At 41.2% G+C, this 18,109-nt stretch overlaps 1 protein-coding gene across 1 annotated transcript in view; it reads left to right on the forward strand.

The window, feature by feature from the left end:
• The window catches only part of LOC107143468 (TRAF interacting protein), a 30,311-nt gene extending 24,429 nt beyond the window's left edge, over positions 1 to 5,882 (forward strand). Inside the window, exons 11-15 of the mRNA XM_015487174.2 lie at positions 3,286 to 3,441; positions 4,434 to 4,482; positions 4,738 to 4,887; positions 4,998 to 5,048; positions 5,258 to 5,882. Coding sequence (XP_015342660.1) covers positions 3,286 to 3,441; positions 4,434 to 4,482; positions 4,738 to 4,887; positions 4,998 to 5,048; positions 5,258 to 5,380 — 529 coding nt within the window. The 3' untranslated portion in view covers positions 5,381 to 5,882. The remainder of the gene's footprint in view (positions 1 to 3,285; positions 3,442 to 4,433; positions 4,483 to 4,737; positions 4,888 to 4,997; positions 5,049 to 5,257) is intronic.
• The last annotated feature ends 12,227 nt before the right edge of the window (positions 5,883 to 18,109 follow it).

An 18,109-nucleotide genomic window follows, 5' to 3' on the forward strand; every position in this document is an offset into this window, starting at 1 on the left:
TTTTTTTTTTTTTTTTTTTTTTTGGTATGTTTGTTTGTTTTAGTGGTAGTAGGGATTAAAGTTAGTGCACTATAGCATTAAGCTATACTCTTCAGTCCTTTTTTTTTTTTATTATTTTTATTTTGAAAAAGGGTCTTGCTAAGTTACTGGCCTCAAAGTTGTAGTCTTTCTGCCTTTGTCCCCCAAGTAACTGGGATTAAGGGGTGTACCACCATGTTCAATACTTTACCAATATTTTTATTATAAAGTATACATAATATAAAATTTACCTGTAAACTATTATTAAGTGTGATTCTGTGGCATTAAGTACATTCACCATTGCTATACAACCATTACTACCATCTATCTCCAGAACTTTTTCAACTTCCCAAATTGATATATTGTACTCATTAAACAAATTCCCCATTGTCTCTATCAGCTTCTGCAACTGCCATTTTACTCTATCAATTCAACCTCACATAAGTGGAATCATGTAATATCCTTTTGTGGCTGGCTTATTTCACTCAACATGTCTTCAGGGTTCATCCTACTGTAGCATGTATCAGAATCTCCTTCCTTTTTTAGGTTGAATAGATAATTCTATTTTAAATTTGCAAGCATTCTTTCTTGCTGAGTACATCTTTTGTAATATGTGCTATTTTTGTTTTATATTTTCACATTTGCTGTTTATCTCAGAGTCAGTGTTTGTACATCATGCCCTTTCTTTTGGGCTTTCCTCCTATGCTCAGTAGTCCTTGGCTGCCTCTGGCCCTCTAATTAGGAAGTAATAGAAAGAATTCCTGAGAGCCCAGCCTAGGTGGGAGTTTGGAGGTGGGTGGAGTATGCCATGAGCCAGCATCATGGTGAGTCTTAGCTGAATCCAAGATGCACAAGGCTTTACTGTTAGGTCAGTATTGACTGACCTAGGTTACCGTGCATGGATGTTCATGGATGTTTGTTTGGGGTCTTTGGGAAAGCATTTATTGACTCAAGTTAGCTGCCTGGCTGCCTAGTGTTCTGCCAGTGGGACCAAGCTTACACCTTCTACTAATGCCCCAGTTTTCAGGCCTGCTTAATGCTTCATAGCCCCCTCCTTGTGAATTCTGGCTGTTATGTCATTCTCCTATCCTCTTGACCATGCACAGTCTCCCAGAATTTTATGGAAGTCTCTAGGTGCTGATGATGGTTGCCCATTCCATTTGTTGTAGTAGGGCTATCCTTTGCTCCTGTCATTTTAGGATGTCCTTAGGAGGTAGCTACCTCTCCAACTACAGAGAGGATGTTAAGAAGATCTCTCATGGGCCTAAAAGGCTCCTGACCTCTAGGCTAGAGAGAGCTAGGGAGGCTTTCATATAGTGTAGGACTATCAGGAGCCATGAGTTTATGGAGGAGATATTAACTGACCCTGTACCACACAGGTAATGGATCTTCCCACGGCCTTGGCTATGGTTTGGAAAAGGGGCTGCAAGTATCCTACTTATTTCTTAAGTTCTGTGGCATGAAGCTGTATAAGTTGGCCATGGGTGAATGTCCCAGTGAGTGATGGTATCACCCAGGAGGGCCTCATACCAGGGCCTCAGCTAGTAAAGGAGGGGCTACTGAGCCCCAGATTTTTCCTCATAAGACAGAAGATGGGAAGGAAAGAAAGTAGACCCCTGGCAGAAAGAACAAGCACTGTGTCCCTATGAGCCAGATATGCGTGTAGAGGAGACACCAGGAACCTCCTGAGTCTTGTGTTCAGTGCAATGGATGGCCAGGAGGTGCAAGTGAAGAAAACTGGCTTAGCTTAAGACTAGGCTGAACATGTGCCTTGAGCACCAGTGAGCATCCTGGGGGGATGACAATAAGATCTTGATCCACCTAGATCCACCTAGAGAGTTTTGATCCACCTAGAGAGCAAAATCTGCACCTCACCAGACTAGATCTGCCTCTTGAGTTCACCTTTCCTAACCCTTACTAGGTTAGTAAATAGTAGCAGAACAACAGCTACTGCATAGTGGGCATGAATGGTCCTGGCTGTTGCTTTATTCTGTGGTTCCTGGAGAGGGAAATAAAGCAACTAGTGTGGAGTTGGTTTCAGGTGGGTTTGTGCCACCTTCATTTCCACTTGCATGCAAACAGGAGAGTAGAGCTTCCAGAAGGCTGGCCAGGGAAAGGAAGTTTGTCCTGGCTTCTTAGATTGCTTCCCCATTCACATCTGTGGAAGTAGCTCCCTTTCGTCTGATCTGCACACCCAGTGGAATTGGGACTGTGGTACAGCTCTGAACAGTTCTTGAATTCTTAGAGTTGCCCTTGCCATTCCCCAGGGTTCTCCTCAGATTATAGGAGCTGGAGAGCCCTGCCAGATCTGGATGGGCTAGGAAAATATGTTGGCTGTAGTTTTCTAAGAGAAATCCCACTACCACCACACCAATTATAAAGGTAAAGTTATATAAATTGAAAATTCAAATTGTAATGCATTCCACTGTTGTGTATTTAAAAAAATAAAATCAATTTTTAAAAAAAGAATAAAAAAAACAGAAAATATGAAGTTATCACAGAGGCAGTTACTGTTGATTTGTGGTACATTTCCTTCCCATCTTTTTTCTGTTCAAGGTGGTGGTAGGGTGGATATGTGTGCCAAATCATGTGATTGCATTGCACTAAACATAGAATTTGGTATTGCTTTTTAAACTTATATGTTTTCCCATTTATTTTTTTTTTTAAAGAGAGAGAGAGAGAATTTTAATATTTATTTTTCATTTTTCGGCGGACACAACATCTTTGTTTGTATGTGGTGCTGAGGATCGAACCCCTGGCCGCACGCATGCCAGGCGAGCACGCTACCGCTTGAGCCACATCCCCAGCCCCTGTTTTCCCATTTATTAAAAGTACTTTCTAGAAGTACTTTCATGCCTGCATAATATTTAAGGTCTGGAAGTGCCAGCCCCCTAGGGTACCATTTGCTATGATAAATAGCAACATCATCGGGAACTGGGAAGCATTGCCCTCTACATCAGTCAGTGATGATGTCTCTGACTGGCTGCTTGCACTGCATTCTGAAGCTACATAGTAAAAGGGCAATGGACTGTTGTTTATTCATTTGGGTTTTGCCTGCTTCTGTCTTCCATACCTTCACCAGTCCCAAGGCTATGTGAAGGACTGAGCCAAGTTGTTTGTTCTGTAGAGTTTAGGGCTTCCTTGGGGGTGATCCTGAGTCAGGAGTGGGTTCCAGGCCTTTGGATTTGAATTGTCTGATGCTTAAGGGGCTGTGGTCCTCTGGGCTGCTACTGCGGTCCCAAGTAACTAGATTATCTCTGCTTTCAGCCCAGCTCCTGTGGAGATGCTGAACCTGAAGCTCCGCCGGCCATCATTCGGTGATGATGTTGACCTCGATGCTTCCTTCAATGTGGATACCCCCCAAACCCAGCCCTCCAACTCCCAGCATGGCCACTCCAAAAGGCTATGCCTTGAGAAGGCACAGTGAGTGGTAGTCCCTGGCAGTGTACATGACTTGGAGAAAGAACTGAGACATCTCTTCAGATCTTGCCCTGATAGCTCCGAATGGCTGATGGCACAGTGGGGCTACCTAGGCTTTGCTATGGCTTTGGTTCCAGCCACCTTTTCTTCCCTGGCCTGAGCACTCACTGTGCAAAGCCCTTTTCTTGCTCATCTTGTTAATCCTTATCATCATCCTTCAAGGTAAAGTATTGGAATATGAATTAGAGAGGATGCAGGGGTCCCAGAAAGGCAGGTCTGGACTGGTGGAGTTGGGGTGAGTGCTCCCAATACCTCCCAATGCCTGCCTACCAGACTCTTGAGCAAAAGATTCTCAACTTCCTCTTCCATTGTGTGCATTTAAGGCTTGAGATGAGACCATCTTAAACTATGGGGTCCAGGACCCCATGCCCCAAGAGAGTAGTCTAGAGGGGCAGGCATGAAGAGCTGTGTGAAGCCATGTTCTATTCTGCCCCAGACTCTTTCTGCACAGATTCTTTAGGGAATCTCTTCTGAAAGAACTTCATGGGCTATCTTACTGAAGATTTTTCTGAAAGGCTAACTTGTGAAGGGTCTCATGGAAGTAATGCCCCCATCTCTGGGAAGATAGGAATAGGCCTGATTATAAGCTTTCTGCCTATATAAGGGCATGACTAGACTTCCTCCTGTGAGTGGTGAATTCGTTGGGCTCCACAGCTTTATGTAGAGCTTGGAATATGGTGAGGTGCCCAAGGACTTGGGAAACATTGGAATGAATTCACAATATTGGGACAGGACCAATCTACCTTGACTCTGCCTCTTTTGTCTGTTCAGTTGTTCATAGACCTGCATTTGGGGTGGAGACCACTGAGGTACCTCACCCAGAACACAGCCTAACAGCAGCTGTGCTACATGGTAACTTCTTTTAGGGGCATATGCTGAGCTTGGTCCTCATGTTTTGCTAACCTGCCCCCTGCCTTCATGTCTCACTCTTGTAGCTCTCCTGTTCAGGACATTCTCAAGAAGATGCCCAGAGGTCCCAAGCAGGTAAGGGCTTCCCAAACGAAATATGGGATTCACTATCCAGCCCTTACCAGGGATGGGTATACAAGCTGGACTTATCAGAGCTTTCTCTCCTGGCCTAGCACTGAGACACTTCAGAGTCATCATTGGGACCCGACTCATTATCCTCTCTGCCTCCTGTTGAGGTGTCAGAGGATCTCAATCTTATCTACCACCACTACCCTCCCTCCTTTGCTGCCATCTGGCTCTTTAAATCTGGCTCTGGGGTTTCCCCTGCAGAAGTCCCAGCTCTCTTTGGGTGGCCAGCACTGTGCAAGAGAGCCAGATGAGGACCTGGCTGGTGCCTTCCCTGTCTTTATCCGGAATGCTGTTCTGGGCCAGAAACAGCCAAAGAGGGCCATAGCAGAGTCCTGTCGCAGCACAGATGTGGTAAGATTGAAGTGGTTGGTACCAGTTGTCTTAGGGTTGGGGCAAGGTTTAGCCAGCCTCTTAGCCCATTAGCCTATCCTAATAGAATAAATCTCTTCTTTCTGCCCTAGGTAAGAACAGGTTTTGATGGCCTTGGAGGCCGGACAAAATTCATACAGCCTGTATCCTTGTTCTGTAGCAATGGGCTATGCTAAGCTATAGAGCTCATACTATGTCTCACCTGTACCCCCAGACTACCAGTGTCTGTCACTTCAGGTGTACAAAGCTGAGCCTTGCTCAGTGTAGCAGGACTGCCTGCCATCAGATCTGAGCTTTTCCTGCCCTGCATTCCAGTCCCTTTTCCAGGCCTCTTCCTTGACATCTCCTCCAGACTAACACAGCCATGATTCGCCCACTGCCTGTTAAGCCCAAGACGAAGGCTAAGCAGAGAGTGAGGGTGAGGACTATAAACCCTTCCTCCCAGGCCAAGTTGGATACCTTCCTGTGGCAATGAGAACAGTGAATCTGAGCAGTGGCCAGACATGCCTTCAACTAGAAGATTGGCCAGCAGTGTTTAGAAGGATGGCCCCTCTTCCAGGACGAGCCCTGGGCAGAAAGCAGATGAATGGTAGAGTGACAGAGATTGTGCACTTCCTTTGTCCACCTTGCCCTGTTCTGTCACATAGAGCTGACACTACCAGCTTACCGTTTCCATCAGCAAGTGCCTGCTCCTGGTTGCAGCCTCTTGTTGCCACAATCTAATGTGGCCAGGTTCTTTCTGGTCCTGGAAACCAGGATCACTTGTTGACTGTAAGCATAAAAGTGCTTGAGATTTTCTCAGCCTGAGTCTGAGCTTCTGCCTGCCTCCCTCACTGCTGGGCATGGCCTGATCCGGGCATGGCCTGATCCAGGCATGGCCTGGTCCAAGCATGGTGGGGGGTAGGGAATGGGGAATGATGGAGTGGGGAGGACAGGGAAAGATTTCCATGTAAAATAAAAAATAATTTTTTTCTGGCTCTCGGAATATAAATTTACACCTGGAAAAACTGGCATAGTTTTCTAAAGCAGGAACATCTTTTAGCCACCGACCCAGCCATTTCATTCCTGGGCATGTGCCTTCTAAAGGGCACAGAGAGACTAGCAAAATGAGATCACTGCAGCTTTGTCCACATTCTGTAACTTGGGAAAAGCCCAAAGGCCATAAGCAAGAACATGAATGGGTAAACCAAGATCTGTCCCTAAAGGGAACTCAAAACAAGCACAACAAATAACTGGTGACCAAATTGCTAACCTTTGGGTCATTCAAGGACTTTTTTTTTTTTTTTTTTTTTGTACTGGGAATTGAATTGAGGGGCACTCAACCACTGAACCACGTCCCCAGCCCTATTTTGTATTTTATTGAGAGACAGGGTCTCATTAAGTTGCTTAATACCTTGTTTTTGCTGAGGCTGGCTTTGAACTCACAATCCTCCTGCCTCTGATGCCACTGGAATTACAGGCATGCGCCACTGTGCCTGGCATTCGAGGACATTTCTTTCTTTCTTTCTTTCTTTTATATATATATATATATATATATGTATGTATACATTTTTTTAGTTGTAGTTAGAAACAGTGTTTTATTTATTTGTTTTTATGTGGTGCTGAGGATGGAACCCAGTGCCTCGCACATGCTAGGCGAGCGCTTTACGGCTGAGTCTCAGCCCCAGCCCCCAAGGGCATTTTCTATAGTGGCCCTAGCCTGGCTGAGGCCCTGTTCTGGGTGAGGCCCCCTAAACTTCCTTCTCCCACTATTACTTCAGCAGCTTGACACCAAATCTGAAGGAGCATGAGGCTTTAGGGAGGGATGTGATGCCCTTGATTTTGGGTGTTGGACATGTCTGGGACTGACATGAGCCAGGAGTTTTAGGGAGGGGAAGTGCAGCATCTTGTTGAAAAGAGTAGAGCCTGGCTACTAGCACCCTTTTTACCTACTGAGTGATCTTAGAATTAACTAGCCTTCTGTGCTCAGCTTAATCTATAAGGTTGGGATAACAGTGCCAACTGTTGGGGATCTGATGAGTCAGGAAATAGAATAAATAAGTGTGTGTATATATGTTTTGGTACTAGGGATTGAACCCACGGGGGCTTAATCACTAAGCCACATTCCCAGCATGCCGCCACCCCCCCCCACCTCTCTTTTTGAGATAGGGTCTTTCTAAGTTGCTTAGGGCCTTGCTAAATTGCTGAGGCTGGCTCTGAACTTGTGATCATCCTGCCTCAGTCTCCTGTGCCACTGGGATTATAAGAGTACACCACTGCACCTGGCTAGATTAAGTATTTATAACAACTAAATGAAATAAGTCAGATAAAAAAGAACAACTACTTGGAGCTGGGATTGTGGCTCGCGGTACAGCACTCGCCTAGCATGTGCAAAGCCCTGGGTTCGATCCTCAGCACCACATAACAATAAATAAAAAAAGAATTGTGTGTTTGGGCTGGGGATGTGGCTCAAGCGGTAGCGCGCTCGCCTGGCATGTGTGCGGCCCGGGTTCGATCCTCAGCACCACATATAAACAAAGATGCTGTGTCCGCCGAAAAACTAAAACTAAATAAATATTAAAAAATTCTCTCTTTCTCTCGCTCAAAAAAAAAAAAAGAATTGTGTCCAACCAGAAGTAAAGAAAAAAATTTAAAAAAAAAAAACAACTACTGTATGATTCCACTTATATGAAGTAGTTAGAATAGGTAAGTTTATAGAGACAGAAATAAAATAGAGGCTGCCAGGAGCTAAAAGGAAGGGAAACTAGGGAAATACTGCTTAATGATCAGAGTTTCTATTTGGGATGATGAAAAATAGGCGTAATGGTTACCTCCCTCCCCGCCAAAAAAAGACTTGTGAAAGACCTAAACACACAAAAAGACATCTGTATTTGTGAGTTAGTTAGCAGTATTGTTAAGGTGGCAATACTCCCCCAAAGCAATCTACATATTCAATATAATTCTTTTTTTTTTTTCAAAGAGAGAGAATTTTAATATTTATTTTTTTTAGCTTTCGGCGGACACAACATTTTTGTTTGTATGTGGTGCTGAGGATTGAACCCGGGCCGCACGCATGCCAGGCGAGCGCACTACCACTTGAGCCACATCCCCAGTCCTCAATATAATTCTTATCAAAATTTCAATGGCTTTGTTTTACAGAAATGGAAAAGCTGATCTTCAAATTCATATGAATTAAAAGAGGTCCTAAATAGCCAAGAGGATTTTTTAAAAAAAAGCGTCTTCCCAAATTAATAAACTTACTACATCCACACATGGCAGTCACACACCTGTAATCCCAGCTATTTGAGGCTAAGGTAGGAGGATCACAAATTGTGAGGCTAGCCTCAACAATTTAGCAAGATTGTGTCTCAAAACAAAAGATTTTTAAAAGGGCCAGATGTAGCTCAGTGTTAGAATGCCCTTGGGGTCAATCCCCAGTACTAGAAGAAAAAAAAAATACTATAAAGCTCTAGTAATCCAAACACTATGGAATGCAATCATATATAGCAGTGGAGTCAGAAGCTCTAGGGGTCAGTCCTTTGATGAAAGCAACCATTGAGCTGGAAAAAAGCAGTAATTGTATCCAACTATCCCAGAACTCTAGACTCTGATCAAACATTTAACAACAGGGGGTACTGGGTGAAGTGACAGAATGCTATTCTTTGTAAGAGTGTGAGTCAAGCAGCTACCATCTCCATTCCTCAGCTCTACCATGGTTGTGGGATAGCAGTCCCAGTTCCTAAAGCAACTGGCTGATGCTAGGCAGGCAGGGGAGACCTTATCTTTTTTAAAAATTTGGGTTGTGCACTTTGGTGGGCCTGGTAGTACCCTGAGATGTTATCTTAGTTTTCCTGTCTGCCCCTGCCCTCCATATCTCAGAATTTTGCCAGTTCCTTTTTTTTTTTTTTTTTGTCAGTAAGTCTTTGTTAGGTCACTAGTTGACTGCAGTGATATCATGAACTTCAGTGACCACACACAAGAAGAAGAACAAAAATAGTTTGTAGGGGCTGGTTTGTAGCTCAGCGGTGGAGCTCTTGCCTTGGCATGTGTGAGGCACTGGGTTTGATTCTCAGCACCACATATAAATAAATAAATAAAGGTCTATTGACAATTAAAAAAATATATATATATATATATATATATATATATATTTTAATAGTTTGTAGAAGTCACAGATGGCTCTAGCCCTTAACAAGAAACATTTAGCAATCTGAGGGGAAAGAAAAATATAATTTCCAGAGTTAACACAGTATAATACTCAGAATATCCAGTTCTTAACAACAACAACAAAAAGTTATAAAGTATATGATGAAACAGGAATGTACAATCCATTCACAGGAAAAAAAAAAAGTTTAACCAAAACTATCCTTGACAAAAGGGTAAAATAAAATACCTGAAGTGAAAAATACATTAGAGTCACAAAAGGTGGTTGCTTTCTTATATACTGCAGCAAACAATGGGAATTTGAACTTAAAAGTAATACCATTATGCTCAACTTTCAAGAGAGGGATGGATTACTGGAACTTCATAGTCCTTCATTTTTCTTGGCATGACTTTCAAACAACACAACCTTAAACAATCAATGGGTCAAAGAAGAAATTATAGAATACCTTCAGATGAATAAAAATAATACACCAAAATTTGTAGCATGCAATAAAAGATGTACTTAGAAAATTATAGCTATAAAGCCTTAAATTAAAAGAAAGATCTTGGGTTGGAGCTATAGCTCAGTGGTAGAGCACTTGCCTGGCATGTGGGAGGTACTGGGTTCGATCCTCATCACCACATAAAAATAAATAAATAAAGGTATTGTGTCCATCTACAACAAAATATTTTTTTAAAAAATCTGGTTGGGCATGGGAGCACACGCCTGTAATCCCAGCAGCTCAGAAGTCTGAGGCAGGAGGATTGCAAATTCAGAACCATCCTCAGCAATGGCAAGGTGCTAAACTCAGTGAGACTCTGTCTCTAAATAAAATACAAAATAGGGCTGAGGATGTGGCTCAGTGGTCAAGTGCCCCTGAATTCAATCCCTGGTACCCTCCAAAATAAAATAACTAGCATTGAATGAGAGTTCAGCATTTGGTGTTGTCAATGTTTTGGATTTAAGCAATTGTAATAGCTATATTACAATTACAAATGAATAAATCTGAATAGAAGTTTAACTAGTAAGTGTATTGAATCAGTAATCAAGTCTCCCAAAAAAGAAAGTCCAGGACTACATAGCTTCATTCTATCATACATTTTAAAAAGAATATCATTCTGTTCAAACGCTTCCAAAAAATTCAAGAAAACACTTCTAAACTGATTTTATGAGGCCAACATTGCCCCAACAGCAAGATCAGAAAACCATAAGCCAATATGCCTTCAAAATATGAATACAGAAATCCTCAACAAAATATTAGCAACTAAATCCAGTAGCACATGAAGATTTTACACCAAGACCAAGAGGATTCTATCAGAATTCAAAGGTGTTTCAACATAAGAAAAAAAGTGTCATTAGTAAAATAAAGGAAAAATAGAATCATCTCAACTGACACAGAAAGTCATTTAACAAATTCAACACCATTTCATGGTTAAAAAAAATATATATGGTAAGAATTGGAAGAGGAATTCTGAATTTGGAAAAGTCAAATTGGAAAAACCCATAACTAACATGATATGTGATGCTAAAAAACTGAAACCTTTTCCCTAAGATCAAGAAATCAAGAATAAGGAGCCAGCTATGGTGATGCACACCTGTAATCCAACTAATTCAGGAGACTGTGGCAGAAGGATTGCAAATTTAAAGCAGCCTCAGCAACTTAGCGAGGTCCTAAACAACTTAGCAAGACCCTACAAAAATGAATAAATAAAAAGGGCTGGGGATGTAGCTCAGTTGAATGGGCTCTTGGATTCAATCCCCAGTACCCCCCCCAAAAAAATCCAATCTTCCAATCTATTTGAATTGGAGAAACAATAGTAATATTATATCTATTTGCATATGATATAATCTTAAATATAGAAAAACCCTAAAGAAAGTCACAGAAAAAGGTAAGTGTTAATGAATTTAGCAAAGTTGCAGTATACAAAATTAACAATTCTGTTGCATTGGGCTGGGGTTGTGGCTTAATGGTAGAGCGCTTGCCTAGCATGCATAAGGCACTGAGTTTGATCTCCATCACCACATTAAAAAAACTAAGTAAAATAAAGGTATAAAAATATCCAGTTGCATTTTTATAGACTAATGAAAGATCTGAAAGGAAATTCAGGAAACTATTTACATTAGCATCAAAAAGAATGAAATATTTTGTCATGAATTTAACCAAAAAAGTGACTTTTATACAGTATACAAAGACTGAAAATTCCAAAACACTACTGAAAAAAGTTAAAGAGAAAAAAAAATTGGAAAGATATCACATGTGCATGAATCTGAAGACTTAGTTGCCGGGTTTCTGTTCTCACAACTAAAAAGCTCAGGGGTCACTCCAGTTAAACTGGGCTAACTGGGCTGCGCAAAATAACCACACTAGAGACAAATACCTTTTTGTTTGGGGTTGCTGTGACGACTCCTCTGACCTTAAGGGTCCGCAGGAAGAGAGAGAGCGAGAGCATGCTGACCCCTTTTATTGAGGAGAAGCTAGTCAAATGAGGCAAAGGGTCAGGTTTCAAGGGGCTGAATCTATCTTCATGATGTCCACTGTCAGCAGGTTGACTGACATCTGGGTAGGCCACACTCAAGGGCACAGTAAGAGAAGGGGACACACACCACGCACTTCCATGGAAGATTCTATCCTAAACAGGGCAAGAGGTTATATTACAAAGGAACAGGTGAGCATAGCTTCACCCATGGGGCTATAGCAAGACACACCCATGCACAAGACACCGACCCTCGAACCCAAAAAGGGTGGGGAAAGCTCTGCCACATTTCTGTGACTGAGCGCCTCAGCACCCAGCCGGGGAGTGTGACCCAGTCACGTGCAAGGTTGGTCTCACACACTTAATATTTAGATGATTATAAGAAAAAGTGATCTATAGACAGAATGTAATCACTATCAAAACCAATAATGTTTTAAAATTTTTCCATTTAAAAAAAAAATTATTTGGGCTGGGGACGTGGCTCAAGCGGTAGCGCACTCGCCTGGCATGCATGTGGCCCGGGTTCGATCCTCAGCACCACATACAAACAAAGATGTTGTGTCCGCCGAAAACTAAAAAAATAAATATTAAAAAAAACTCTCTCTCTCTCTCTCTCTTGCTGAGGCTGCCTCAAACTTGCAATCCTCCTGCCTCAGCCTTCCAAGCCTCTGGGATTACAGATGTGTGCCACCAATGCCCAGCTGCTCTTTTTATTTTTTTATTTTGAGATGTGTTCTCACTAAATTACCCAGACTGTTCTTGAACTTGTAGTCCTCTCTCTCTGCCTCAAGCTCTGGAATCACTAGAATTATAGGTATGTGCCACCATGCCTAGTTTTGTTTTTGTTTTTGTTTTTTAATATTTATTTTTTAGTATTTGGCAGACACAACATCTTTGTCTGTATATGGTGCTGAGGATCGAACCCGGGCCGCACGCATGCCAGGCGAGCGCGCTACCACTTGAGCCACATCCCCAGCCCCTTTTGTTTTTTTTTTAAGAAATAGAAAAGTCCATACTAAAATTCTTATGGAATACCAAAGATTCTTAATGGCCAAAACAACCTAGAAAAATAAGAACCAAGAGGATTCAGAAAGCTAAATTTATGGTAGAATACTTCCCTAGTACTTGCAAAGCCCTGGTTTTAATCCCTAACACCAAATAACAAAACAAAATGTAAGTTGAAAATCTACTCCAAAGCCAAAATAATCAAAACAGTGTAGTACTGGCATAAGTATACTTATATAGGACATGGGAATATAATAGAGAACCCAGAAATAAACCTCACATGTATAGTCCATTGATTTTCAACAAGAATGCCAAGAACATTCAATATGGGAAAGGACAGTCTTTTCAACAAGTGATGCTGGGAAAACTAGAGTCACATGCAAAAGATGAAGTTGAAGCTTGTGTTCCCAATGGCTGGGGAGGCTGTGGCAGGAGGATTCCAAGTTCAAAGCCAGCCTTAGCAACTTAGTGAGACCCTGTCTCAAAAAAATAAAGAGAGTGAGAACGTGGTTCAATACCCAGTACCAAAAAAAAAAAAGGTGAAGTTTATCCTTATTTTACATTATGCTCAAAAATTAAAATGACTCCAGTGTAGTGGCACACACCTGTAATCCCAGGGGCTCAGGAGTGGGAGGCAGGAGAATTTCAAGTTCAAAGCCAACCTCAGCAACTTAGTTAGAACCTGTCTCAAAAAATAAAAAAAAAAGTCTGGGACATAGCTCAGTGGTAGAGTGTCCCTGGGTTCAATCCCCAGTCAAAAAAAAAAAAAAAAAAAAAAAAATTTTAATGGATCAGAAACCTAAATGTAAAAACTGAGACTACACACAACTCTTATAATAAAACAGGGGTAAAGCTTCATGCCAATGACTTCTTAAATATGACATTAAAGCACACATAACAAAAGAAAAAAGATAAAATGGACTTTATTAGCCGGGCATGGTGTTGCACTGTAATCCCAGTGGCCTGAGAAGCTGAGGCAAGAGGATTCCAAGTTCAAAGCCAGTCTCAGTAACTTAACAAGACTTTGTCTCAAAATAAAAAATTGAAAGGGCTGAGGAGGTAGTTGAGTGACTCTAGGTTCAATTCCTGGTTACCCCTCACAAAAAGAAAAGGGTCCAATGCTGGTTGCAGTGATGCACTCCTGTAACCCCAGCAATTTGGGGGTTGAGGCAGGAGGATTACAAGTTTGACCAGTCTCAGTAACTTATGAGGCTCTAAGCAATGTAGCAAGGCTCTGTCTCAAAATAAAAAAATAAAAAGGGTTGGGGATGTAGCTCAGTGGTAAAGAATCCCTGGGTTCAATCCTTAGTACCAAAACAAAAACAATGGTCCAAGGATTTCAACAAATGGATATACAAATAACCATAAACACATGAAAAAATTCAATACAGTCATTAGAGAAATGCAAATCAGAACCTCAATGAAATACTACTTTACACTGGAATAGCTATTATCATATGGGGCTGGGGCTGGGGCTCAGGCTCAGGTTCAGTGGTAGAGCGCTCACCCAGCACGTGCGAGGCCCTGGGCCTCGATCCTCAGCACCACATAAAAATAAGTAAATAAAATAAAGGCATTGTGTCCAACTACACCTAAAAAATAAATGTTAAAAAAATAGCTATTATAATAAAGAAGAAAAACAACTGGGCATGGTGGAACATACCTGTAATCTCAACTACTCCAGAGGCTGAGGCAGAAGAATTATAAGTTTGAGGTCAGCCTGGGCTACTTAACAAGACTGTGTTTCAAAATTTAAAAAATAAAAAGGATTGTGGATGTATCCCAGTGATAGAGTGCTTACCTATTGTGTGAGGGTTTGTGTTCAATCCCTAGCACAACAAAACAAAAGTTAAACAGAATTACCATATGATCCTGCAATTCCATTTATAGATATATACCTAAAAGAATTGAAAGCAAGAATTTTAACAGGTATTTGTATACCAATGTTCATATAAACATTATTTATAATAGCCTAAAGATAGAAGGAACCTAAGGGTCCATGGATTGATAAACAAAATGTGGCACAGACATACAATGAAATACTCTTTAACTATAAAAAGGAATGAAATTCTGATACAAGCTACACCAGAAGACACATGCTAAGTGAAATAAGCCAGACACAAAAGAATAAATACTGTATGGTTTTAGTTATGAGAGCCACCTGGAGTAGTCAATTCAGAGATATGGAAAGTACAATGGTGGTTTCCAGGGATAAGTATTGCAGTTTGAATGTGATTTGTCCCCCAAAGATTCATGCACTAGAAACTTGGTCCCCAGTGTGGTGGTGATAAGAGATGTTGGAACTTTTAAGAGGTAGGGCCTAGTAGGAGGGGCTATAATTTGGATCTAATATGTCCCCCAAAGGCCCATATGTTATAGGCTTAGTACCCCGCCATGGTGCTATTGGAGCTTCTAAAAGGTGTAGCTTAGTGGAAGGAAGTTAGATCATTTGGGGGCATGCCCTTGAAGGAGTTATCAGGACCCTAGCCTCTCTTCTCTCTTTACCACCTTGAACTGGGGATCAAACCCAGAACCTCACACATACTAGGCAAGCAATCATCCATGGAGCTAAATCCTCAGCCCTTTTTATATTTTTTCTTATTTTGTGACAGGGTTTCACATGTTACCCAGGTTAGCCTCAAATGAGATTTTCCTGCTTCAGACTTCCAAGTTCTCGCTCTTTGCTTCCTGGCTGTGATGAGGTGAGCAGGCCTCCTTCACCACATGCTCCTGCTCCTCACTATAGGCCCAAAGCCACAGGGCCGAGCAACCATGGACTGAAATCTCTGAAACCATGAGCCAAAATAAAACTTTTCTCCTTATAAGTTGTTTGTGTCAGGAATTTTGTCACAGTGACAGAAAACTGACTAACACGAAACGTGATTTGGTCATTGGGGTTGTTGCTTTGCAAATGGATTAATGTAGTTTTTTGGGGACCCCAGTTAGTTCCATAGAAAATGAATCAGCAAGACTGGCTGGGAAGTAACTCAGTGGTAGAGCACTTGCCTAGCATGTATAAGGCCATGGGTTCAATCCACGGCACCACCAAAAAAAAAAAAAAAGCAAGGACTGATCCCTGAATCTCCCTGGCTTCCATACCATGTGATGTCTTCTGTATAATCTTCACAATCTCCCACCAAGGTGATGCCATCCCCCCCATGAAGGCGTCACTGGAGCTGTACAAAAGCTGGTACTACACTCTAAGACCTGCAAGAACTGTGAGCTAAATAAATTTCTTTATAAGAACCTAGCTTCAGGTATTTTTTTATTGCAACAGAAAAAGGCTTAATATAATGGGGTAGGAGAGGAACAGGTTACCAGGGACTTTTTTTAAAAAAAAACTGGGGATTGAACTCAGTGTCACTCAACCACTGAACTACATCCCCAACCTTTTTTTGTATTTAGAGACTGGAGATCAAACCTAGGGTCTCACACATACTAGGCAAGCAATCAACCATGGAGCTAATTCCTCAGCCCTTTTTATATATTTTTTATTTTGTGACAAGGTCTCAAAATAAAGAGGACCTTGTCAGGACCAAAGAGAGAGAGAGAGAGAGAGAGAGAGAGAGAGAGACTGGGTTTCACTAAGTTACCAAGATGAAGTATGGCCTCAAACTAGCAATCTTCCCACTTCAGCTTCCAGAAATGCTGAAGTGACAGGCATGTGCCACTGTACCAGGCCTATTTTACTTTTTTTTATTTTTAAAGATATTTTATTAGTTGGTGGTGGTCCTTTATTTATTTTTATGTGGTGCTGAGAATCGAACCCAGTGCCTCACACATGCTAGGCAAGCGCTTTACTACTGAGCCACAACCTCAGCCCCAGGCCTATTTTAATGTTTTAAAATTTAAAAATAGATGTTGAAGACAGAAATTTATTTCAGAATCTGGCTCTGGTTTCTGTTCCTGATACATCTGACTCATCCAATAAATGTCTATTGAAGGAAAACCACAATGACCTACCTGTTTATACTCTATAGTATTATAATTTTTTTTAGAAGGAAAGAAACATAGCTAGTTGCCAATGATGGAGATAAATAGGAATTTGTGTACATTAGTGGGAATGTAAAATGGTATAGCTGCTGTGGAAAATAGTTTGGTGTCCCTCAAAAAGTTTAACAGAATTATCATAAGACCTAGGAATGTTGTTCCTAAATATATACTCAAAATAATTGAAAAAATACTCAAACAAGTACTTGTTCAAAAATGATCACATTGAAAAATGAATCTCACTGGATATTTGGTGATTCTAAGAAATTGTTGATTTGGAGGGACTAGGGGTAGAAAGTGGAGTGGGTCATTGTATTGTATTTATATTTAAAATTGGGGCTCTTGCTGGGGTTGTGGCTCAGCGGTAGAGTGTTCACTTAGCACGTGCGGGGTAATGGGTTTGATCCTCAGCACCACATAAAAATAAAATAAAGGGGCTGGGGATGTGGCTCAAGCGGTAACGTGCTCGCCTGGTATGCGCGGGGCGCTGGGTTCAATCCTCAGCACCACATAAAAATAAAGAAATAAAGATGTTGTGTCTGCCAAAAACTGAAAAATAAATATTAAAAAATTCTCTCTCTCTCTTCTCTCTCTCTCTCTTTAAAAAAATAAAATAAAATAAAGGTATTATGACCAACTATAACCAAAACAAAAAAATATTTTAAAAAAAATTAGGGTTCTTGTCTTTTAGAAACAAATGCTGAAATACAGATGTAATAATAAAAACAAAGAATGATCACAGCAGCATTATTTATAGTGGCCAAGAGGTGAAAACTACTCAAATGTTCATCTACAGATGAATGGACAAACATTATGTGATATACAGATGCAATGGAATATTATCCAGCCATGAAAAGAAATGAAATACTGATATAGGGTACAACTTGGATGAACCTAAAAAAATTATGCTAAATGAAGGGAAGCAGACATAAAAAGTTGTATTTTGGGGGGAGGGTACTGGACGATTTAACCCAGGACAATTTAACTCAGGTACCACTGAGCTACATCCCTAGCCCTGTTTTTTTTTTTAGTTGTCAGTAGACCTTCTATTTATTTATTTATTTGTTTATATGTGGTGCTAAGAATTGAACCCAGGGCCTCACACATGCTAGGCAAGTGCTCGACCACTAAGCTACAACCCTAGCCCTCCCTAGCCCTTTTTATTTTTCTATTTATTTATTTATTTTGGTACTAGGGACGGAACCCAGAGGTGCTTAACCACTGAGTCACACCCTCAGCCCTTTTTATTTTGTTATTTTTGAGACAGGGTCTCACTAAGTTGCTTAGCCTTGCTAAATTGCTGAGGCTGGCCTTGAATTTGAGATTCTCCTGTCTCAGCTTTCCAAGTAACTGGATTACAGACATGCGCCACTGCGCTCGGCATTTTTTATGATTCCTTTTATAAGAAATATCCCAAATAGGCAGACCCCTAGAAACAGAAAGCATAATAGTGTTTGCTAGAGGATCACAGTGGGAGTGGTGGGAAAGTGTGGTAGTTACTTAATGTGTTTGGGATGATGAAAAACCTTGAAGCTAAAGAAAGGTATTGGTTGCATGATATTGTGGGTGCAGTCAATGCCACCTAATTATATGCTTTAAAATAGTTGGTTAA

This window comes from Marmota marmota, unplaced genomic scaffold (assembly GCF_001458135.2).
Source record: "Marmota marmota marmota unplaced genomic scaffold, marMar, whole genome shotgun sequence".
Classification (NCBI taxonomy): domain Eukaryota; kingdom Metazoa; phylum Chordata; class Mammalia; order Rodentia; family Sciuridae; genus Marmota; species Marmota marmota.